This window comes from Numenius arquata, chromosome 7 (genome assembly GCF_964106895.1).
Source record: "Numenius arquata chromosome 7, bNumArq3.hap1.1, whole genome shotgun sequence".
Classification (NCBI taxonomy): domain Eukaryota; kingdom Metazoa; phylum Chordata; class Aves; order Charadriiformes; family Scolopacidae; genus Numenius; species Numenius arquata.
The window spans coordinates 690889-715161 of NC_133582.1; the positions used below are offsets into that span (position 1 = coordinate 690889).

At 45.6% G+C, this 24273-nt stretch overlaps 1 protein-coding gene across 5 annotated transcripts in view; it reads left to right on the plus strand.

The window, feature by feature from the left end:
• Positions 1–24273, plus strand: part of KCNQ5 (potassium voltage-gated channel subfamily Q member 5) — a 245745-nt gene that overhangs the window by 156286 nt on the left and 65186 nt on the right. For all 5 annotated transcript variants that reach the window (XM_074150150.1, XM_074150152.1, XM_074150154.1 and 2 more), the window contains exon 2: positions 11199–11289. In XM_074150150.1, coding sequence (XP_074006251.1) covers positions 11199–11289 — 91 coding nt within the window. The remainder of the gene's footprint in view (positions 1–11198; positions 11290–24273) is intronic.

The following is a 24273-nucleotide window of genomic DNA, read 5'->3' on the forward strand; positions in this document are numbered from 1 at the left end:
CTTTCAGCAGAGAGTTGGACGAGATAACGTCTGGAGGGCCCTTCCAGCCAACGTGAGACTGATTTTTATGAATTCCCTTTGTAAAAGAAGCCAGTATAGCTTTAGTTTTGTTACAGATGAATATGATGGTTTTAACAGCTGGGTCCTTAGTTATTTATTTGCCTGTGGTTGTCTGAGCTGGGTGATGCTCTGGGCGTACCCCAAAACTATTTATTTCATACATTTTATAGGAAGGTTTGACTAAATGTTCTTGTTAACTTGAAAAGGGTTTCTGTTACTTTGATATATTGGTTGACTGGGTTACTTTTTCATCCGTGTGCTCTCATATGGATGGATGGGTACTGTTACATGATTTCTCAGTTAAATCAAGATGCCTAGTCCTGCTCAGCATTTTTTCTTTAAATCTACATAAATAAATGTTCATAACAGGTCACAAAATACATGAAAAGGAAAAGGTTCAGCTAGCAGGACTTGTTTTTTACAGATAAACGTATACACCAGTTTTGGCTCACCCTGAATCCACTCTTTCTCTTGTCAAGTCTCCGGAGGGATTAGGAGAGATGCAGACGTGCAGCTCTGCTGGGAGAAGACAAACACGGCTCTCACCGCAAGAGGGGCACCAGCGGGGGTCTCTCAGTTCAGGATGGGTCCTGGCTCCCTTTGGGTCCCATCCGTGGCTTAAGCCGCTCCTGGCCTAGGAAGGACCAGTTCTCAACTCTCAAAAGCTTCTTTTATACACCTGAGTTAACATTTTGAAGACAGTTAGGCATTTTAAATTCTCAGAGACTCAAAATTTGGAAAACCCCTTCAGTGCCCAGCCTGTACAATTTTTAATGTGAAACTTTATGAATTGTAGGAGGCCAAAGTATTGTGTATCTCTGCTCCATGTTGTTAATACAGGGAAACACTACTGTGTCTCGTGGTCATAGAATCATAGAATGGTTTGGGTTGGAAGGGACCTTAAAGCCCATCCAGTGCCACCCCCTGCCCTGGGCAGGGACACCTCCCACCAGACCAGGTTGCTCCAAGCCCCGTCCAGCCTGGTCTTGAGCACTTGAGTAAGTGCTCACAAGATCAGCATCTGTGAAAGGAAACTGATCTGCTACAGTGAAATTTGCACCAAGTTATCTCTGTGCCTGGGCTTTGTCTTAAAAATACAAACTTGTTTCACACTACTTTCTGAGCAGAGCGCTTTTGGCAAAGAGCGCAAGTCTCTGTAAGATGAAATGCTGGAAAGTAAAAGCACCTTCATGCGTTGTTTCAAACAGACAAGCAGCAGCTTTAATGTGTTTAGGAAGCTCAAAGGGCAAGTTTTTCCCCATATGGAAAATAAGTGATGGCTTTGTGTATTTTATATTCTGCTTAAGCATAATAGTTGTTCCAGAACTCTTGCAACTCAGCATTTAATAAAATAACTCGTTATCAAAACAGAAATATTATTGTTGCCCGTGGGCAAGCAGAAGCCGGAGGTGTCGGCAGCAGCCAGCTTCCCGGCAAACAGCCCGGGAGAGGCAGGTCCTGCCCTGGGCGCACGGAGGAGATGCTGCGGCCGTGGGCACACGGAGGAGATGCTGCCCTCCCACGCCGCTGCGTGTGGCCACGGCTGCTGTCAGGACTTCAGAATATCTCATTTGATGCACAGAAGAAATTAGGTAGCCCTCTTTCCAGTTGCAATGATTGGGAGATAAACGACTCTGAAAAAGAGAGGAAAATGAGTCACGTTGTTGGGCTTTGACGGTGGAGACTCAGCCGGAATAAAGCCCCGTTTTGAGCAGTGGGTGCTCCATCTGGATTAGGCACAGCGAGGGCCGTGCTCCTCTCGGAGCAGCGTGTGCCATAAAACCACAAGCTGTTTGTTGTGCCCCCCTCAGCAAGGCCTAGTGCCTGACAAAGTGCATGTCTGCTCTTTGTTTCTAAACCTTAAAAAACTTAAAGCATATAAGGAAACCGGTGAGCTCCCCACTCCCCCTCAGATCTGAGACCCTGCTGCTTTCGGTGTCGTATGGAGGAGCGTAGAACCCCAGGGAGAGAGGAGACAACTGTTGCTGTAGATACATTAAGCGCAGGATCCTCATCGTCATTTGAACACTTCAAGATGGGATTCTCCTCCTTTTGCAGCCCAATGTGCTGCTGCCATCAAGCCCTGCTCTGCTTGTCCTGCTGCCTGCCAAGGAGAAAGGGCACTTCGGATCCCAGGAAGCACGGAACCTAGATGAAGGGAGACAAGACTAATGGTGTGGTGCAAAACTGAGCACTCGAGCTGAAGCGCAGTGATTGATTTTTTGTTTAATACTAACGATACATTATGTTGGAAAGATATTCTGTGTTCCATTTATGTCCTTGTTTACTACTGGGAGAAAACTCTAGGAAGATGGGATTTTCTTGGCTCTGGTAATATGAGTAAGCTCATAATTCCCAACACAAGCCATACTTCCACTGAGGTCAACCATAAGGTTTCACTAAAGCCCAAAATCCAGCTATTAGTTAATAGGAGTAAATTAAATTAGAGAAATGAGACCTAGATCTTGGTACTTTGAAGAAAATGTAAAAAAAATGTTTACTCTTGATGCCATTATGACATTACTCTGCCAAGTTTAATGAGTCTGGGCACTTGTGGCTGCTGAGATTTCTGCGGTAGCTGTGAGGGGTGTTGGGGCTATAAGGAAGCCTGGACTTTTAAAAACTGGTGTTATACATACTGTTTTTTGAAGGGCTGTGCAGACCTCTCCAACAGGATGGAATATTTTGGGTGAGAATGCATAGCTGATTTGGGCATGTTTAGTTTGCAGAAGAGGAGGCTGAGGGGAGATCTCATTGCCCTCTACAACTACCTGAAAGGAAACTGTAGAGAGGCAGGGGTTGGCCTCTTCTCCCAAGGGAATAACGACAGGACCAGAGGAAATGGTATGAAGCTGTGGCAGGGGAGGTTTAGATTAGATATCAGGAAGAATTACTTTACTGAAAGAGTGGTCAAGCACTGGAACAGCCTGCCCAGGGAGGTGGTGGAGTCACCATCCCTGGAGGTATTTAAGAAACGTGTAGACATGGCTCTTCAGGGCATGCTCTAGTGCCCGAGATTGTTGGGTTGTGGTGGGGTGTTGTGTGTGAGGTTGTGGGTGTGGGGTTTAGTTGGTGGGTGCTTTTTTTTTTTTTGGTGTGGGTTTTTTTTGTTATTGTTGGGGGTTTTTTTTTTGTTTGCTTGTTTGTTTTTGTGTGTTGTGGTTTTCGTTTTTTTGTTTTGTTTTTTTTTTTATGTGGTTGGACTCGATCTCAAAGGTCCCTTCCAACCACTAAGATTCTGTGATTCTGTGTGATTCTGTGATATATGAGCTATTTCATAGAATGGTTGGGGCTGGAAGGAACCTTAAGGCCCCCCCCAGTGCCACCCCCTGCCCTGGGCAGGGACACCTCCCACCAGACCAGGTTGCTCCAAGCCCCCTCCAACCTGGCCTTGAACCCCTCCAGGGATGGGGCAGCCACAGCTTCTCTGGGCAACCTGGGCCAGGCTCTCACCACCCTCACAGCAAAGAAGTTCTCCCCCACATCTCATCTCAATCTCCCCTCTTTCAGTGTCAAACCCTTCCCTCTCCTCCTATGGCTCCCCTCCCTGATCAAGAGTCCCTCCCTGTCTCTCCTGGAGCCCCTTTAGGGACTGGAAGGGGCTGTAATGTCTCCCTGGAGCCTTCCCTTCTCCAGGCTGAACCCCCCAACTCTCTCAGCCTGTCCTCACAGCAGAGGGGCTCCAGACTGAGGCAAAAAAGTGTGAGTACCTCAGCCTTCTCCATATCCCAGGTGATCGGGTCTCCTGTTTCCTTCGGGAGAGGGCCCACATTTTCCCTGGTCTTCCTTTTATCACTGCAGAAGCTTTTCTTATTGGCCTTGACATCCCTGGCCAGATTTAATTCCATCAGGGCTTTAGCTTTCCTAACCTGATCCCTGGCTGCTTGGACAATCTCTCTTTATTCCTCTGAATTTCGTTTGCCTGGTTTTGATTGCATCTCCTGTTACAGCCTCTTCCTTGCTCTGTCAATATAAGCCAAATACAATCACTTAGCAGACACTGCTGAAAATATGACTCCTTAAAAATATGACAGAAAAAGTCAATTTAGGTTAACACCACTTTTCTTGACACTGCAAACTCAAATTCTTTCATACTTGATGAACTCTTCTAATTTGAGAATGAATAAACATCCTGTAGGAGAATTAAAAAATAAAATATTGTTTAAACATAATGAATTCACTGGAGCCTGACAAAGCTCACCTTCCTAACCCAGCTGCTGTGAAAGCAAGTTCGGTTCTTAAAAAAAAAAATTCAGATGTGTATTTCAGTTCAAATATGTATACTTCTGAAAAATGTAATAATTAAGCCAAAGAAAGCATTTATAAAAAGATAGCACTGATGCTGCAAATTTTTTTTTAAACTCAAAAATTGTTGTTAATGTTTCCTATCTGATTTATTTTCACACTTTAAGGCGATGAGGTCTTTATACCTCTGCACTGCCAGGGCTGTTGTGGTGTGTCAGGGCAGGAGGCAGCACGGTACCAAGCCCTTAACGTGTTCCACTCTCCCACGGGAGGAAAAGGTTGAAGGGCAAGGCATTTTTAAGAAGGCCTACGGGAGAAATTTATGAGCTTTTTCTATGGGAGAGCACTCATTCTCCACGCAGCTTTTGTCAAACATTTTTAACAAATTGTAATAACCTTTGTCATCTCTCATTCTTTTGCATAAACAAGTCACATGGAAACTATAAATGATGGAAAATTTAATCCACATGGCTTGTGCTATCAAAACTGTTAAACCGTATTCTTTTCCACTGTGTCAGCAGTGTGTTATCTGTTTTATAGAAATGTTGAAAAGATGACTTTTTAAGGGAGATACCCCAGGACCTGTGTGAATGCCCTCCTCGCACCTGCACTCACTGATATTTTCACTTTCAGTTCCTCCTGAAGGGAGGAAAATGCTCCGGTATTTGTCTTTCTGTGTCCTGTCAGAGAGGATATTGGATGTGTATGTGCAATGGTGACTCCCAGCCCCAGAGATGCTGTTCTTCTCTGTTCCCACCAGCTCCATGGCACACTGAAGCTGTGAAGTCTCCTTTACACAATCACAGAATGATATGGGGTTGGAAGGGACCTCTGGAGATCATCCAGTCCAACCCCCTGCCAGAGCAGGGTCACCCACAGCAGGTTGCATAGGAATGTGTCCAGGTGGGGTTTGGAATGTCTCCAGAGAAGGAGACTCCACCACCTCTCTGGGCAGCCTCTTCCAGGGCTCTGACACCTTCACAGGAAAGAAGTTCCTCCTCGTGTGTAGATGGAACTTCCCATGTTCCAGTTTGTGCCCGTTCCCTCGTCCTGTCACTGAGCACCACTGAAAAAAGACTGGCCCCATCCTCCTGACACCCACCCTTTAAGTATTTATAGTCATTGATCAGACACCCCACCCCCCCAGTCTTCTCCAGGCTAAAAAGCCCCAAGTCCCTCAGCCTTTCCTCATCAGAGAGGTGCTCCAGGCCCCTCATCATCTTTGTAGCCCCCTTTCTCTCACCCCAGGAGGGATGAGGCTGCTGATGGCATCTGGCTGAGGCAGGGACCTTGCGTAGGGCAACCCACTGATCAAATATTTGTCTCTGTGCTTTTTGTGAGAACTGTTCACCAAAACTAAGAGTTCCAATGAACATACAACAGTGCCCTGAGTCACTGTCTTTCCTTCCTTTCTTTATAGGCTTTTTACTGGGTGTTGTATCCACTTGTCTAAAGCTGTGATGTGTCTACTGGTGCTACACATCCAGCATAATCTTCAGCACATTTATTTATCTAGTGCCTCACACGGATTTCATACATTCAAGAATTAAAAAAAATAATCTAAAGGTGGTACTCAACTCCGTGAGACTCCGATGGCTGTTACTGGCAAGGAATCACTTACGGAGGGAATTTAATAGATTCTTTGTAGGCTCAGACTTTGTGAATGCCAGCACCTTTCTGCTTGCGAGCAACTGCATTCGTTCTGACTTTGTACCAGAGGGAAGAGCAAGAGCTGCTTTTTGGTCGTGGTTAAGGTTAACAAAAGCTTTCAAACATTTTCTGCCTTCCATGCAAAATGCAGGACAATGGCACTGCCAATGGTTTGCGGACATTTTGGGTCCTAATCCTGGATGTCCTTGCATTTATGGGGATTAAATCAGACCTCAAATACTCCTGGAACGTAACTCTGGTGGTCTAATAGCTTAATTATGTCACTTTAACAGGAGTACGTTTTTATTTACGGAAGAGGTCATAAAACTGTTTGCAGATGTTTAACTTTTGATTATTTTAATTCTAGCAGTAAATAATGTAGCAAAATAGCTTTTAAAGACCTTCCCTGAGTGTATTTTTTATGCTTATAATATTCCCCGTGTAACGTTTTAACAATTGCTTTAAAGCTGAACATCCTCTTCCATACGAGCAGCCCTTAAATCACAAACTCTAGTAAAATTCCGTTGAAAATTAAATAAATGGAGAATTGGTAGTGCCTAATTAACCAGTAAGAAAAGTTTATGGGAGGTGGGTTGAATAAATATCAAAGCTTCCGAGTTATATTATCTTTCATAAATTGGCTGTTCTCCAATTAGTGTGTGCTTTTAGGAGCAGGGGAGCGAGATGAAAGGCTCTGCATCAGAACTGATTGCACTGAAACAGAGTGGAAGCTGCTGCTTTTGATAAAACCCAAGGCTCCGGCAGCGCTGGAATAACCTTACGGGAAGCTGCTGCCTGCGGCATGTGTTTTACTGTCTGGGACCCAAGGCAGGAGGAAAGACCATCTGGGTCTTTTTTTGTCCTGAACAAATAGGTGGTGCAGGTTGAACCCCCGGAGGCTGAATGGATCCTTGCCCAACCTCCCGGTGGGTGGAAGGTGCTGCCGTCCCCCCCGCACCTCCCCTTATTGCCGGGGGAAAAGAGGGGTGCTGTCATTGCCTGGCTTAGGGAAACAGATTCAGTTAAAAAAGGTGAAAAGTGAATCCTGACAACTGCTGTCCTTGGAAGGAAAGTGTGTCAGTGGTAAATAAACCACAGAAAATGTTCCAGAACGCTTAATCTTTTTACTTTTGTTGCTGGTGGTGTATTTTACAGCACCTAAAGGTGTGCTTTTAGTTTTGCAAGGCCCATGGGACTGGGATCCTCCCTCCCCCAAGGTGCTTACAGGCTGCTTTTAGACATAATATTGCTGAATGCCAATAAAAAAGTGTTCAGTGTTGGAGGGAGGAACGAGGGATAGAGGGGCGAGATCTGAATGTGTGGGTGGATAAATGCAAGCATTTTTCTTTTGTTTTTTTAATCATAATAATGAGTAAGAAAGCTCCATTCCATGTAGAGTTTCTGGAAAAACTGAGAGCAAAAGGTGATAGAGGTTTGGAAAAATGTCTTTGCAAGACTACTCATATGTCTGTTTGTGAGGACTGTCTCTGCTTTGCCTGGGTAATCTGCAGAACGATGTCTACCAGGTGCTAAGCTAAACTGCACCTGCCTTTCCTGAATATTTACCTTTATTCTGATTTAATGCACTGCTTAACTGTCCTGGCCCCCTCTCCTAACTCGCTCTTCCCGTCTACCGTGAGTTAACTCTGCCCAGAGGGATCTTCTAAATCCCGGTCCTGATGGGCTGTGGCAAAGCAAGGGGTGGGTTTGTGACTGCGGGACTGGGCTGGGACTTAAAAGATCCGGGTTTATTCCACATATAAAGATTTTCTGTGGAGCCGTAGGCAAGTCCCTCACCTTTCCTGTGCCCTGCTCTCCAGCTGTGGTACAGGAACAACACGCTTTCTTCCTTTCCTGCTGCGGCTGTTTTCTGTGATTGTGCTCTAAGAGATCTGTTCCAAGTGAAAACTTGTGTGTTTGGACAAGACCTGGTACAACTGGGCCTCCCATTTAGTTGTTACTGGAATACGACTAAACAAGAGCAATTTTTAAATACTTAAGCACAAAGGAAGCAGGAAAATATCATTTTAACTGATTCAGGACTGAAGAAATTGAGTAAAAGGAAATGATCCTTTTACTGTAAATTCTTAGTCACTTCTTGATTTTGTTTTGCCTTCCATGCGAGCCTTACCGAGGAGAAATCACTTCTCTGCCTGTGGCAGTAGGGTGTAATTACAGGGGGGTTGTACCGGAGAACTGTAGCAGCTGAAAGAGCCTGTAATGTTCTGGGAGATTTTCCTTTTTAATAAAAGCAGGGGGAAGAGGAGCAAAATTGCTCACAAGGTGGATTTTTGTCACTTGAATTAGTTTCTTGCGAAACCTTTAAGCATATACATGCTGATCTTTAACTTTCTTTAGTCTGGAAGAGAGACTTGCCAACAGTACGTGCCAGAGACAGCCTTTTCCCTCCTGGGTGCTCTTGCATTTACAGTTCTGGGTAGAGCTTATATGCAAGCTCCTACCAGATTTGATTTGGGAGTAGAACTTCACCCCGACAGTGAAGTGATACGCTACAAAATGTGCTTTCAGTGTCTCGTTGCATTGCACATCAGATTTGCTAATAGAAGTTCTGAAGAAATGGACTTAGATGTTTGTCTGAAGTACTGGATGTATTTCAGCACTACTTTATTACAGCGCTATGGAAAGCCCATATGTTATATGGGAAAGAGCTATTTTAGCTCCTGAAGCTGAAGTGGGGGTAGATGCAATAATATATTGAGGTTTGTATCCAGTAGTTGGAATCATAGAAGAATGTAGGTTGGCAGAGGCCTCTTCAGATCATCGAGTCCCACCTCCTGCTCAGAGTGGAGCTCACCCCAAAGTCAGAGCAGGGCCTTTTGCAGCCAAGTTCTGACAACTTCACGCTGTCATTGGGCAACTTGTTCCGGTGCTGAGCCACCTGCACTGTGGCTTTTTTTTCTTCTTGTGGCTCATCCTAATTTTCTGTCCTGCAAATTGTGTTCTCTGTGGCTTCTTTATAATGGGAGTTAGACGGCTGGGGATAGCAGTCAGGGGTCTCGGCCTCCCTTTGTCCAGGCTGGAGAAGCCCAGCTCTGCTCAGCCCCTGAGCACCTCGGTGGCCCTCCACTGGGCTCACTTCAGTCTGTCCATCTCTCTCTTGTGCTGGGAAGTCCCAAACTGGGCACAGGGTTCCAGATGTGGTCTTTCAGATGCCAAACAATCACAGAATCACAGAATCACCTAGGTTGGAAGGGACCCTTTGAGATCTAGTCCAACCAATAAAAAAAAAAACCACAAACCACACACACACACACCACACCACACACAACCCACACACACACCACCACACCACCCAACACTAATCCATATCCCCGAGCACCATGTCAACTCCTCTCTTGAATACCTCCAGGGATGGTGCCTCAACCACCTCCCTGGGCAGCCCATTCCAATGCCTGATAACCCTTTCAGTAAAGAAATATTTCCTAATATCTAACCTGAACTTCCCCTGGTGTAACTTGAGGCCATTACCCCTTGTCCTGTCATCTCTAACTTGGGAGAAGAGACCGACCCCCGCCTCTCTACAGCCTCCTTTCAGGTAGTTGTAGAGAGTGATAAGGTCTCCCCTCAGTCTCCTCTTCCCCAGACTGAACAACCCCAGCTCCCTCAGCCTCTCCTCGTAAGACTTGTGCTCCAGACCCCTCACAAATGGGAACAATGGGAACTAATCACTGCCCTCAACCTGCTGGCTGTGTTCTTGCTAGTACAGCTCAGCCTGTGGTTGGGCTTCATTGCCACAAGAGCTGAGGGACGTTCAACTTGGCCACCAGAAACTCCCCACATCCCCTCTTCCGGTACTTTTCTTAAAAGCTGCTTTCTGTGTCTTCAGAATTATTGTGTTGGTTAATGGAAACACCATATTGCAGAGCATATGCACCCCCTACATAGATCATTAATTTCTGTGCTTTTTCCCTTTGTCCCTGGAAGGGATCTGAGTCCCTTTTGTACCAGGAAGGAGCCATTTGTACTTTCTTGCAGACATATATCTGCATTATTTACAGTGCCTCTTCATGCTGGGTTAGAGCATCTGCTAACAGGAGTCCCAGCAAGTCAGAGGAAAGCCAAAGGCCTGCCTTTTGTTGGTTGACTCATTGCCCAGCATGACTGGCAAGTGTTTTAAGAAGGAAATTAGGAAAACGCTGATAGAATCAATTATTACTACTTGCAAAATCCGATGCAAGAATTTAAAGTATAGAGCATGCACCGCCTTGCACTGACTCATTGAGCCTGCAGCCCGGCTGCTCACTAGTGTTCATGGCGGTGTGGGTGAAATTCACTTCTCCTCTGCTCCCATTCGCAGGTGGTTTCCCCAGCATAGTGGTGTCATTGTTGGTGAAGCAGTACAATGGGAAAGAATATTCCCTATCACCCATAGTACAGGGGTTAGGGCAGCACCAGCTCTGCAGGCTCCTGTCTGCAGCCCCCACGCGTGCTGTATGAAGGATCGGGCACGGGATAAGGAAGAACATCTGCAGTGATGCCGGGTCTCTGCCTCTTGCAGAGATTGAGCAGCGCGTGGTGCTTTGCTTTACCTGCACGTGTTCATCAGGCCATGAAACATGGAAACTCGTGCAAGCTCAAAGTCACAGGCGTGTTTTCTCAATTGTAACTGCAGGAGTTGTGTAAGACTTTCTTAATTCACTCTTTTGTTTTAACTTCCCCAATGGATTGTGTGATATTAATGGACCCCGCTCATGTGGGGCAGTGATGCCGTCACTCAGCTCCTGGTACGTGAAGTCCGTTGCTCAGAAGGGAGTTGTTTCAGAAGGACAGTTGGCTGCAATATGTTCCTTAGCTCTTCGATAAGCTTGTACCACAGGTATCTGTGGACAGTTGTGGGAGAAGTGACTTTTCAGACCGGGGAGAGGGCTCTCCCGTTGGTGAGCTTTCTCTAAAGCCACTAAATGTCCCTGGACTGTGTAAAGGTACAGGATTGCGATACCAAAAGCGGTGTCTGTGTATACTGCATCATTTCACCAAGAATGTCTTGTTTCTTGGGTTTGTTTCCATTAGTTCTACTAGTGCTGCTAAGAAGTGTGGGGATTTAGCAACAGGCTATTCTAACGTCTCTAACGAGCTAAGTTAAGTAGTGGTTGAATTCCCTTCTGCTAATGAAGGCTGTTCATTGACTGTCTTCTGTTAATGTTGGTGAAGTAGGATCAATAGAGATACTGGGTCAGGGTTCTGAAAAGTATTAACAATTATTAATGTTCTTTCTTTTTCAGTTTTCTCCTTGTGTTTGGTTGCTTGATTTTGTCCGTGTTTTCTACTATTCCTGAACACACAAAACTTGCCTCTGGTTGTCTCTTCATTCTGGTAAGTGAAACCTCTAAATACAAGGCAGTTTTACAGGCTGGGTTTTACACACACTCAAATCCTCTCCCTCACCATGGGGAAAGTAGTGTAATTCCTGAATGCTTTAAGAGAACAGACTTTTCATCAGAATGATGAAAATACAATAAAACACAGGATTCCATCATCTCTTTCTTTAAAAACAGGTCAGATTGTATGAAAGTGTTAACAAAATACTGTATTGCATCTGCATCCCTTTCTTTGCTTGAGGATTGCTGTGGTTTGTGACCGATAGATTTTCTCCTGAAGTTTGGCAGTGATGGAGCATGAGAGCCCTTTGATACTGCTGCTGCCATTTATAAAGGCAGTGTGTAGTAAGAGGCACTCATACTTAAAATAGGAAATAATTTTGGTATCTTAGATACCAATTTGTGCTAGCTGTTGGTGGATGCTGACAGTTCAGTGGCAGTTGCTGCAGTAGGATGTGGTAGTTTCATTATTTCTTCATAATACAGGCTTTTGTGTGGTGCTTGTCTCTCCTTTTTCCCTTCTGAGGTAGATAGCAATGGCTTCAATCCCTAAAAGCGCTTAACATTTTTCATGCGTTGGAGGGATGCCACTTTATTCATCTGCTCCTCGATGGGCCATTTAGTTGTGGGAACGATGGCCTGAGGCCGGGTGGTGGCCGTCACTAAGATGTCACTCTGCCCGGGGTTACCATGGTTATGGCAGTGCCATGGACACACAGACGGGGGCTCGTTAGGCACTGCCTGGGGTGAGGCCACTGTTGACAAACGCCAACGTTTTAATTGTCATCACTGTCTATATCCGAAAGCCCTGGCCTTCACAGCAGCTCCCTAATTAATTACAGCGTGAGCGGGCTGATGAGCATAATTGTGTCTCCACAATGTGCTGCTGCATCCACAGCCCTGACCCAGAGCCCCAGCGCCTCCAGGTGCAGGTCTGTGCTCTTCTGCCCCGACTGGTGCTCTCTCAGCAGGGCTAACTGGGGAGAGATGTCCAAAATGTGGTGTTTTGCTTCCTAAGCCCTGTTAGTGATTTTTTTTTTTTTTTTTCTCCGTTCTGGAGACAAGATGGGGTGGTGTTGAACTAGCTAAAAGTGATCAGATCCGGTCCTACACTCCTGCCCAGTCCCGTTCCATATCTGAACAACACTTTGCAAACGGGAGTTTGTTTGGATGGTCTGCACCATGTGATTGCAATTACTGCACTAATTGCTAGGATTGCCTGCTATAGAAAACAGGAAAATCTGATTAGTCTGAAAAACGCCCCATTTCTAGTAGCAGGTGCTTTTGTGACACGTAATCTGTTTCCCTGTGGACTTGCGCAAATTGGTTGTAGAAACACCATTTGTTCTGCCATAAAATAGGCATTTCCCCTGGGCCGTGTGTCTGTGGGCTGTGCTGCCTCCTTTACCACCTCTGATCCCTTAACGCCCCGTGTTTCCCAGCTCGGGTGGAGGTGGGTGAGCCCCCCTTTTCCTTCCCCCTCCCGCAATACCCCGCTCCTGGGGAGGTGTCCGTCTGCAGCACTTTCTGCCTCCAAAGATGGACTTTGTCCATCCCAGCAGCTCTGAGGACATCCCATGGCATCCTCCGGAGGCAGGGATGGCCCCGAGGAGGAGGAGGGTGGGTGGTTGATCCCTGAAGCATCAACACCAGCCTGGCCCAGCCTCTCTGTGCCACAGCCCCCTGTGCTCAGCAAAGCCTTGGCAGGAGCGAACCCAGCGATGACGAGTTTTACAGCTCCTGCTGTGGGTCTCTAACAGAGAAAAATATAAACACGGGGAAGTATGGAGTTCCAGAGGCAGGGTGAAGCCGGCTGGTTTTTTCCAGTCCGCTGATGCAGGAGTTGCTGCCTCTCTGCAGACTGAACCCTGAGCTGATATCAGCATTACTTTGCAACTGCAAAGCAGGAGAAGAACACATTTCTGCATTAGCTCCGGAGCAGCTGCTTTGGCTGTGCCAGCAAATAACTGCAGTCACTGGAGTGTTCCCAACCTTTTCCTTGCAGTGATTCAGAGCCTTCTTACCGATGTGTCACTGAGTAGAGACAGTTGTATTAACCCTCAGAGATCTGGTTTAATACTGTTTTTCTCCGTGCTGGAGAGGGAAGATCTGTGTTTATTTTCTAATGAAGTACCATACAAATACGGCGATCCCCAGAGCTGCCTGCTGGCTTTCCGTGAACTGTTTGCTTTGCAGATCTACTCCAGATGGTCCTCCCCTACAGCCGTGCTAATTGCCTAAAAAGCTAATGTAGTGTTCCTTCAGCTTAATACCTGCGCTGGCACCTGTGGCGTGTGACATAGTGCAGCTATTCGCAGTTCGGCGGAGGGGGGGGATGAGGGGAGCAAACCTTTCCCTCTCCCTTAGATGGGCCAGAGGAGGGGGGAAGGTGGTTATTCTGCCATCAGTCGTTTATCTCCCTTGGCCTGGCCTTATGAGGGAGTGGAAAACATCTCCCCTGGTCACAGAAAACATCTCTCCTGATCATGGCATCCTAAACGCTCCCTCCGAAACCCACAGCTCGGGGTAAATCTCTGTTTGGGATTAGCCCAGGGCTCTGAGCATCAGCAGAGGGTGATGGGCTGATCTGGGCTGCGGGGACCCCTGCCCTGCTGCCCCCCTGCCCCACGCTGACCTGCCCCATGTCAGCCTGGCCCCCTGCCCTAGGCCAGCCTGCCTCGCACCCCACCGCCCCCTGCCCCACGCCAGCCTGGCCCCTGCTCCACACTGACCTTCCCTGCTGTCTCCCTGCGGCATCTTCCGCTCAGCGGGGGGACTGTCAAGGGAAACACACTTAAAATTTTGACTTTTATGCTTCAAATGGAAGTCCTGCAGATAAGTTAAGTGCAGGTCACGTACAGCAGCGTTGAATTGTTACATCAGTAATTAATTTGGTTAGATTTTTGCCCAGAAATAATAAGCCCAACCAGGGGGAGAACATCGGACAAAACTCCGTATACCTCCAGTTATAATTCTGCTGTAGCCTCTTCTGTGCACACAGCTTCTGGCGCTGCAGCGACATGGCCCAGACAGCAGAATAAAATCTACTTCAACATCAAAAACAGCCACAAGCAGCTTAAGAATCCGACTAACACAGCAAGAAAATAACCTTTGGTGTATTGCTGATCTCCTACAAGTACGTTTGCTGGCACTTTATCAAATAATAAACATGAGGGAAGTAAAACTTAGGCTGGGAAGGCAAAATCAAATCTTTTGGGGAAGATAGCCAAGAAGGAATATATCTGGAACTGGAGGTTATTCACTCTCATGACCAAACTCTCTGTATTTTAAGATCATTTTCAACTGAAGCTGTGTGAATAGCTGGTTCGCTTCTGTTTGTTTGCTGTCAATTCAAGAAAATAAATAAAATATTTTGAGTTGACCCACAGAGATTTGGCAAATCAAAAAGTCCCAGAAAAGCCTTGGATCACATTAAATGTTTCATTTGACCTGGCATAAAATATTATTTGTGTATTTGAGCATTTAGATATTTTGGCTTAAAAGTAAAATTGAGGCTGTAGGAAAGAAATGTCATTTTTATTTGAAGAGACAAAGCATTCAATATTTTTTTTCATAATTTTCATTTTCGGTCAAGATGCATGAGTTTTGGAATCTCTCCGAGTTTCTGGAGGACTGTTTTTTTGGCAAATCTGTTCTGTTTTTTTTTTTTTTTTTTTTTAATCTGAAAAAGGTCAGGGCAGAAGCTGTACCCAGTTCTGTAGGATAAGGGGCTCTGAAAATATACTCTAGGAACGCGTTCTGCAGGCAGAAATAACTCCAGAGACGTGAAAGCGGGAGGTGGGCAGTGAATGGGGCTGCTTCTGCGTGTCCTGCAGCCACTTCCACAGGTCCAAGAGGGAGAGTCCGCTCAGTGCTTCTGGCAACTAACATCTTCCTGAGGTTTTCCTCTTCTAACATTTTCCCGTAAAAGAAACATAGAAAGAGAATGAACATTGATGAAAAAACAGAGTGCCCCACAGCAGACAAGCAGATATTACTAATTGGAATTACAGTGGGTGTATACGAGCCAGCAGTGTGTCCAGGTGGCCAAAGAGGCCACCAACATCCTGGCCTATGTCAGGAACAGTGTGGCCAGCAGGACTGGGGCAGTGACCGTCCCTCTGGACTGGGCACTGGTGAGGCCCCACCTCGAGGGCTGGGTCCAGTTTTGGGCCCCTCACGACAGGAGGGACATTGAGGTGCTGGAGCATGGCCAGAGAAGGGCAACGGAGCTGGTGAGGGGTCTGGAGCACAAGTCTTGTGAGGAGCGGCTGAGGGAGCTGGGGGTGTTCAGCCTGGAGAAAAGGAGGCTGAGGGGAGACCTTCTCACTTTCTACAGCTCCCTGAAAGGAGGGTGTAGCCAGGGGGGGTTCAATCTCTGCTCCCAAGTCACAGGCAATGGGACAAGAGGAAATAGCCTCAAGTGGCAGCAGGGGGGGTTTAGGATGGATATTGGGGAAAATTTCTTCACCCAAAGGGTTGTCAGACATTGGAAGAGGCTGCCCAGGGCAGTGGTGGAGTCGCCACCCCTGGAGGGATTTAAAAGCCGGGCAGACGTGGTGCTGAGGGATGTGGTTTGGTGATGGTTCTAGCAGTGTTGGGTTGATGGTTGGACTCGATGGCCTGAAAGGTCCCTTCCAACCCAGATGATTCTGTGGTTCTATTGGTCTCTGCTCTGTGAGACTGAATCTATCCACAGAGATGCAATCATACAAACCCTCTACAAAATTTTAAAGCTGGGCAGAGTGGATTTTAAAAAAGGAAGAGGGTTAGTGCTTAATTCCAAACGTAGCGTTGTTCAGATTGGATTTATTGTCCCAGAACTTGAATCCTCTTGCGATGCTTGGATAAAAGCACCAGGCCTGAGCAGAGGGGTGGGTGGCTCCGTAGGACCAGCTAAAAATGCATAAAAGGAAAAACAGACCGATCTTGGGAGATTTCTGTCCTCTCTCTGTTTCTAACACAGAAGGTAGGGTATAGACCACGTTAATTGCGGTTTTGTTGAGTATTGTCCAGAGAGAAACAGATGAACTGATCCCTGAGTTAAAAAAAACAGTGATTTTCAAGTTTACTAGAGCTTGTCAAAACTCAGATTCCATGTTTCTAGGAAATACTAGTTTTCAACATTTTCTTTCATCCCAGATCAAAGCTGGGCTTTGAAATTTCAAAATTTCTACACAGAAATCTGAAAAATCACATCTGTTAGAGATAAAAAGCTGATGTTATCCAAAGACAGAATAAGAGAGGGAAATGTAATGTTGATAAGGTCAGAGTCTTCATGTGTTCAGTCTTGTTTGGATTTATATGCACTAATATTATAATTAGGTGATAACATGAGCATAAAACAATTCCACCATGTTATAATAAACTACCTGAAAGCTTTGAAAAAAAATATTCTTACCTTATCAAAATAAATAATTTTCTGTCTTTGCTGATTAAATTGCTATTCTCCTATTACATGCGCCGATTTCATCAAATCAGAGCTGACTGTTGTATAAAAATCAGATCTTGTTACAGCAGCTCGAGCATCTTTGTGTGCAAACAGAGCAGACCTCCCTTGGGAAACATAAGTTCTGGTTGCGCTTTTCTGAAACTAAAAATTATTAGGAGGAAGTCTGACAGAAGGCAAAAATGTAACTGAAAAGGTGAAGTTACTTAAAACCATAACAGTGGATGTCCCCAAAGCTGTCATTCTTCTGTCAGAAGGCAGCGGTGGCACTGCCCAAGCAACCCAACCCACCCACCCAACCAACCAGCCAGCCAGCCAACCTCTAAACCAAATAAGCACATGGGGGCAGATGAAAATAGTGATGAAACTAAGAAAGGAACATGGCACCACATATACAGCTGTAAAGGTATCTGCGAAAAATCTGCTGTCAACAGGGCTGAGGATGATAAAATACACTTTGGACACATCAGAGAGTAAAGATGTCTCGATACTGGCATAGGCCTATTATTGATGTGTTTCTGAGCTTGATTACGTTGTCAGTAGCATTTTGTCCTTTCTTTTCTTTTTGTTCTGTATTAAGCAGAAATAACCTTTGTAAAGAGGAGAACAAAAATCACACATGGAGTGGAATAATTTTTCTCTTGTAATTAAAAAATGCAATATATTATAGTTCTGCTGGGAAAGCTTAAATAGGTTTGATGACTAAAGATGACTAAAGCAGCATTATTATACATGATCTGCAATCAGGGCAAAGAAAAATTTCATGACTGAATCACTTGAAGAAGGCAGGATAACCATGAATGGTTACTCAAGTGCTTCAGCGCTCAATAGCAGATGCAGTAGAAGGCCAGAGAGGGTTTTGGAGGCGCTGCCAGGGCTCCCAGGCAGCAGAACCACCCACCAGCTACACCCCGACAAGAGATCTCCATTTACCAGGCAACACTAAGATCATTGGGGTTACCCCAAGTCAGCGGCTGCTGGATGAAATGCCATCCATGAAATGATTTTCCATTCCCTCTGAAAGAACAGGGCAAGGAACAGAGAAATGGGTGGCACCGTGTGATGGGGAGGGATGGAAACAGCAAACCTACCGGCAGTGTTCCATCTCACATAGCTCATGGCCTGCTATAATTTTAACATTAAATTGACTAACCCGGAGTAAGAAAGTCAGCATTGATTTTTAAATAGGTACATTTCACTCCTTTATATTCTTGTCACCTGTTCCTATACAAGAGCTGTCACTGAGCTTATCTTGTCCATGACATTATATGGCCGTATGCAGAGAGCCAGAAGAGCAGAAGCTAATACTGTGAACAATTGTAGAATGGTTAGAGTTGGAAGGGACCTCAAAGATCATCCAGTTCCAACTCCCTGCCCTGGGCAGGGACACCTCCCACCAGACCAGGTTGCGCAAAGTCACGTCCATTATCTTTTTCCCTTTGTGTCCTAGCACAGGGAGGACTGGCATTCACAGGTGGAGAACATATTCTTATGAGGGAAAGGACTGTCTATGTTACTCGGAAAAGAGCCCTTTGGCCAGCCCTTTGAGGGGCCGCTTTCTCTGGGAGAACACGGAATCTCTACAGGATTCTGAGATGAAGAGTGGAACACAGGGAGGATTAGATGTTAGCAATGGGGTGTCAGGATGCAGATTAATAGGGATGTAATTCTTTGAGGAGGGAAAAGCACGTTTCCTTTTAGACTAATCAACACATGGTGCCAAAGGACGAAACCAGCTGTTCTTGACCTCCTTTAAGGACAAATGAGCAATGCTCCTTGCACAACAACTGCTCTTCCACGATGTGTCTTCCTTCTTGTTTTATCCATTTGGGTGATAACAAGCATGGGAAACCACCTCCAAGTCATGTGTCACTTTTTCCATAGCTGTAGCTTTGCAATAGTTTATGCTAAACTCCACAGTAGTGAATTTTATTGGCTTGATGCCAGGGTTTGATAAGGATCCGAACTGGTTATATGGGGAGCAAGAGCTACCTCCTTAACACAGGCCACAAAGGGCTGAGATTGCAGCAGGAAAAATGGATAGATATCAGCCCCTCTATCAGAAATTCAGCCCTGACCCTCATTAGGGAAATATTGATTTGCCAAATGGAAATGTTGAATATGTCTCCAGAGGAAAGCCAAAGTACACGGTTATAAATAATACGTGAGGAAAACGTCTACAAAACACTAAATTATAAAAGGAAAAGAATGCTGAAAAAGACAGAACGTGGGTGATACGAAAGCTGTTTGGAAACCCAGGGAACGCCCACCATCTGAGGAACACACAGAGACTATGATCCGCTCAGTCACTTTGTGCAGACGGGACGAAGCACAGACATGGCTTGCTCAAGAAAAAATGGGAACTTCCCTCAAGTGGGAGAAGAAATCTGTTCACGAGGTTCAGTATAAAAACTGCGAAGACAAGCAAATAGGTATCAAAATACAGGCAAATATAAGAAATACCTGTAAGGATGTGGAGTGGACATACCGGTAACACACCGATCCAAAGAGAGCTTAAAGTGTGGGTGATACTAAATTCGAAGATGAATTAGCAAAATAAGCACTGGTCGTTTTAAACTTCTAGGCTTCCCTGGAGTGCCGAAGGAAAAGGGTGTATGTCGTGGACAGGATAACAACCTTGGTAACCAATCTGAACCAGACAGGAATTGGCTGATTGCACCACATGAAGATACGATCACGGGAAATGAATGTCTCGCAAAGATATATGTGTGGTTTTGAGAGGATGTGGAAGGGGTTTGTTCTTTTCTTTTTTTCCAAGAGACCAAAATTCCATCAGCCTTGAAAAAAGATAATAGGAAAAGCAGCAAAACAATCAGCAAATGGTATAATTTATAAAACAAAAGATTTGGTATAATGGCTCTCAAAGTCAAGTTATTGGACTGAAAAGAGGGGACCAAGTCAACGTTTTCACTCAACTTAAGGAGGAAATGAAGAAAAATATTGTAACCAAAGACTTATTCAAATAACAGAAATATTTGGTGAGAATAAGTTCATAGAATCATAGAATTGTTTAGGTTGGAAAAAACATTTAAGATCATAGAGTCCAACCATTAGCCCACCACTGCCAAGTGACCGCTAACCCATGTCCCTCAGCACCACGTCTGCCCGACTTTTAAATCCCTCTAGGGATGGCGACTCCACCACTGCCCTGGGCAGCCTCTTCCAATGTCTGACAACCCTTTGGGTGAAGAAATTTTCCCCAATATCCATCCTAAACCTTCCCCTGGCACAACTTGAGGCCATTTCGTCTTGTCCCATCGCCTGTGACTTGGGAGAAGAGACCGACCCCCCCTGGCTACACCCTCCTTTCAGGGAGTTGTAGAGAGTGAGGTCTCCCCTCAGCCTCCTTTTCTCCAGGCTGAACACCCCCAGCTCCCTCAGCCGCTCCTCACAAGACTTGTGCTCCAGACCCCTCACCAGCTCCGTTGCCCTTCTCTGGCCATGCTCCAGCACCTCAATGTCCCTCCTGTTGTGAGGGGCCCAAAACTGGACCCAGCCCTCGAGGTGGGGCCTCACCAGTGCCCAGTCCAGGAGGACGGTCACTGCCCTACTCCTGCTGGTCACACTGTTCCTGACACAGGCCAGGATGCTGTTGGCCTCCTTGGCCACCTGGGCATGCTGCTGGCTCGTATTCAGCCCCTGTCGATCAATACCCACAGGTCCTTTTCCCCTGAGCAGCTCCATCGCATTGCAGCTCCATCACTACCCACATGGAAGAGCAGCACTGGGTGATAGTCCAAGGGCCAAGGCTAGGAGGTTTCCTAGTGATGCAGGTTAATATCTTCAACAAACTGATTGCATCAGCTGGACTGTGGTAGTCTGGGGAAAGTGCCTTCCAAGTCCGGTTTGCCAAAATTTACCAATTGTCAGAAAACACTTTCTTAAAATTGCTTTCTGAACATGTTTGGTACTGGAAACATCGGTCTATATCATCCCGGGTGCCTGTAGGTCTCCCAGTGGTCAAAACACGTATTGATGTCCTCCTCAGGAAGCTCTGTTAACGAGCTTTGCGAACTGGGAAACCGCAAGGAGAAATCACTTTTAAAAGATGACAGCAAACGTTGTTGGCAGAGTCTCCTGGGTTTAACGGCACCAAACATGCTCAGACCAAAGGCTAAAAGAAGAACTATCCGGTCCCGCTCTGCTATACGGCATGTCAGGTGTTCTCAGTCAGTTCTCATACATGTGCTCAGCCATAACAATTAGCCTGAACCCCTTGCATCGATACAAAATTAAGATAATTAACCAGAGCGTAACAGGGTTCAGCACCTGTGCTGGCTCTGGCAGCCGTTCCGCATTGCTTTGGCACACAGCAAAAGGTACCAAATTCATCACAAGCATCTCAAAAGGAAGATTTGGGGGCTGTGTTGCTGCAGAGACACGTGCTTGGGTGTCTGCCTGTGACGTGACGTCAGAAACGTGACGGCAGCAGAGAGAAATGCGTGAAGAAATGAGAAAGGGAAGACGAAGGCCTGGGTACAGCTGTGTGGAGCTTCATGGTTTCCAATACACCCAGAATTTTCAACCAAAATGAGACCATTTACTGCTGATATCTCACTACAGGGAAAGGAAATGTGAACAGGCACAGAGCAGGATACAAAAACATTTGGAAAGTAGAAGGTTATTCTCCAGCGTGAGTTTTGTAGCTACTGTCTTCTTCCAGGAATCCTCTCAGGAGTGTAGTTGTACCTGAGGTAGAACCAAGTGACTGTCAACGGGAGGGAACGGGAAGAGCCACATTTAAGGGCTGTGCTCCGCCTGGGGAAGAGCAGGACGGACACGATGGGTGGTGAAGTCAGCTTCTCCCATTGCCATTTTCCCAGTTGGAAAGAGGGTTTTTAGTGATCACCAGGGTCTTCCCAGAAGAACCACATCCACCAAAAGCCAAAAGGAGTTTTGGGATGTGTTTGCCCCCGGGTGCACTAACAGTGTAATCACAGGAACTGTGATGGCCAGTGGCATGGTTGCCCACCACACCTGGGTGCCAGTCACTCCCAGGTCTCTGTCCTTCCTCCATGGGTGCTGGGGAAGGTTGGTGCAGTTTCAGTGCTAGGAATTGGGTCTGATAGGGTAAATCTAGAAGAGATGAAGAACATAATTAAATGGCAGGTCCCTAATTCTGGTGCGTGCTCTTACTGTCCGACTCAAAACTGGGTTTACTTCACATAAAAAGTCTAGGCTTTTTTCTGGTGTGATTGAATAGAGAAACATGACTGAGAGGTGCCATTTCAAGCAATACAGACAAAAGGCTTAAAGGGAGTTGGAAAGCAGAAGTCCTATATAACGTGGCTAATTAAAACTAAGCATATCACTGGGATTTTAATATTATATGAATAGACTTGTAGCTGTGTATTAGATTAAGAGGCACAGAACGGATTTCTCAATAATCCTCTGTTAACGTGGAATCAACGTGGGAAATCTTCATCATAATTTGGAAAAGCAAGTGCAGTAAAAGTATCACATTCATTATAAAACTGATAAATGACAAAAAGGTGCATAAATTTCGTTTCATGCTTATTGTGTATTGCACTGGGAGCTGAACTGAAGGCTCTGGCTGTGATTTATACCCACTAATAGGGTCTGTTCTGGGTTATGTTTTCAGATTTATGGCCTCCTCTCCCACTGCTAAACTACAGTTGGAAAGAATTAAAACATTAGTTCCTTTAGTGTATATCTGCACACATAGATATACTTCTGAGCTGTGTAGATCAAAGACCTACCCTTCTAATGCCGAATCAGGAATAATGCAAATGTGCATTCAAATTATGCTATTGTTTTGAAGAATAAAGCATGCACATATTCCTGTCTGCTGGTTTTAATCTGGCAGCTGGCAATGGGAGTGTCCCTGCTCCTCCACCAGCTTCTGCATCACAGCTATTTAAAGCTCAAACCTTCTTCAGGTTTCTCCGGGACAGACTGGTGTTGCGCTTCCCTCACATCCCCGCAGCGTCTGCTTAAAGTGCAGAGCCCAGCGCTGGTGCTCAGCACTTTGAATCAGTAGAGATTTGGGGGTTTTTCTGCTTGAGAGAGGGATGCAGAAGTTGAGGTGTTATGTTCTTGCTTTAATTGAATGAGAAAACAATGTGATCCTCTTTGTCGATGAATAATACAGCATTGCTATTTGAATAGTATCAACTCATCATCATGTGACACCATAAAGAGATTTTAGCAGCTGGTGACATTCTGAAACCAGTCAGCCGTAAATTAAAGCATGAGAACATGTTTATTCTCCCTCTTTTCCAACTGATTTGGAAACACTGGACTTCCCTGTTCGGGAGTTTTTAGGGAAGAGGGGACGCTTCCCAAGCTCTGTTAGATGACATTGTTCCTCCTAGTCCTGCTGCTGTGCCGGGGCAGTGATTTACACCAGATGAGCATCTGCAGCGCAGCTACGCTGGAGAGACGTTCCCTTCAGTAGGGACACACTGGTGGCCTTATTAAAGCTTATTTCAGGGGATTAATTTGATTTCTTTTAGTCCATTTCCTGGGCGTCTGACGATGCCACTTGTAGCCCCAGTTCTCCCATGAGCTGAGGGCAGGCGGCTCCTTACGTCAGTCTGCAGCCCTGGTGTCCTGCTTCGTTAGCCTTTAGAATGCTTAACACCACAATTTCCATACAAGAAATATAATTAAAATAACAGCAGGGCCATTGTCTTATGGGCAGATTCCTCATATCTGACTCTCAGCTTGTTCACGCATTGCAAAGTGACCGGGAGCGTCCTGGAAGAGCAGCACAGAGTGCTCAGCTCTGGTCCTTTTCTCATCTCGAAAACTATTCTAATTCCCAGAAATTATGGGCTACAGCCATGGCACCTGATTTCAGCAGCAGCAAATTATGTTAAGTTTTAATAAGCAGTTATGTTAATGAACAATAAAGCTATGAGAAAAAACGTTTTTTGCTGTTATAATGTTTTGCTTCAGGAAATCCTTATCATTAAAAACTACCTGAGAAGCATGTTAGTGGAGACAATTTCAACAAATCATCACTTGTACCCTAATTAGATAGGGAGAAAAAAGGGGAAAAAAAGTGCTTATCATAGTTGGATTGTACAAAGTATGCTTTGATTTAGTTAATTATCAGCCCTGTTCATTGGAGTCCTCCAGGACCATCTGTTAATAAACACCTTGCTCGGGACGACCTCTTATTTCCCTTTCGTGCCATTTGTGTGACTCCCGTTTGTCCGGTAGCAGAGCCACTGAGGGATATGCAGGTGTAAAAAACCTTCAGGATAGCACTGGTACCTGGTCTCCTTGTGCCATAAAACCCGGAATATTTTAAGCCCCTGTGTTCCAGGGAATGGCACAGGCCGGGGCGTCCCGGGGCAGGGAAGGGTTGGGTGTTCAGTAAATGCAAACGTGCCCATCAGTTCAAATGCAGCACTGCTGACTTCTGAAGGAGGACAGATTTATCAACAGTGCAGAATTCTCCCATTTTGATGTAAATGTTGTTATTAAAGTCTATAAGTAATCAAAAATCAGTGAGGTTCCATCATATCATACATAGATACT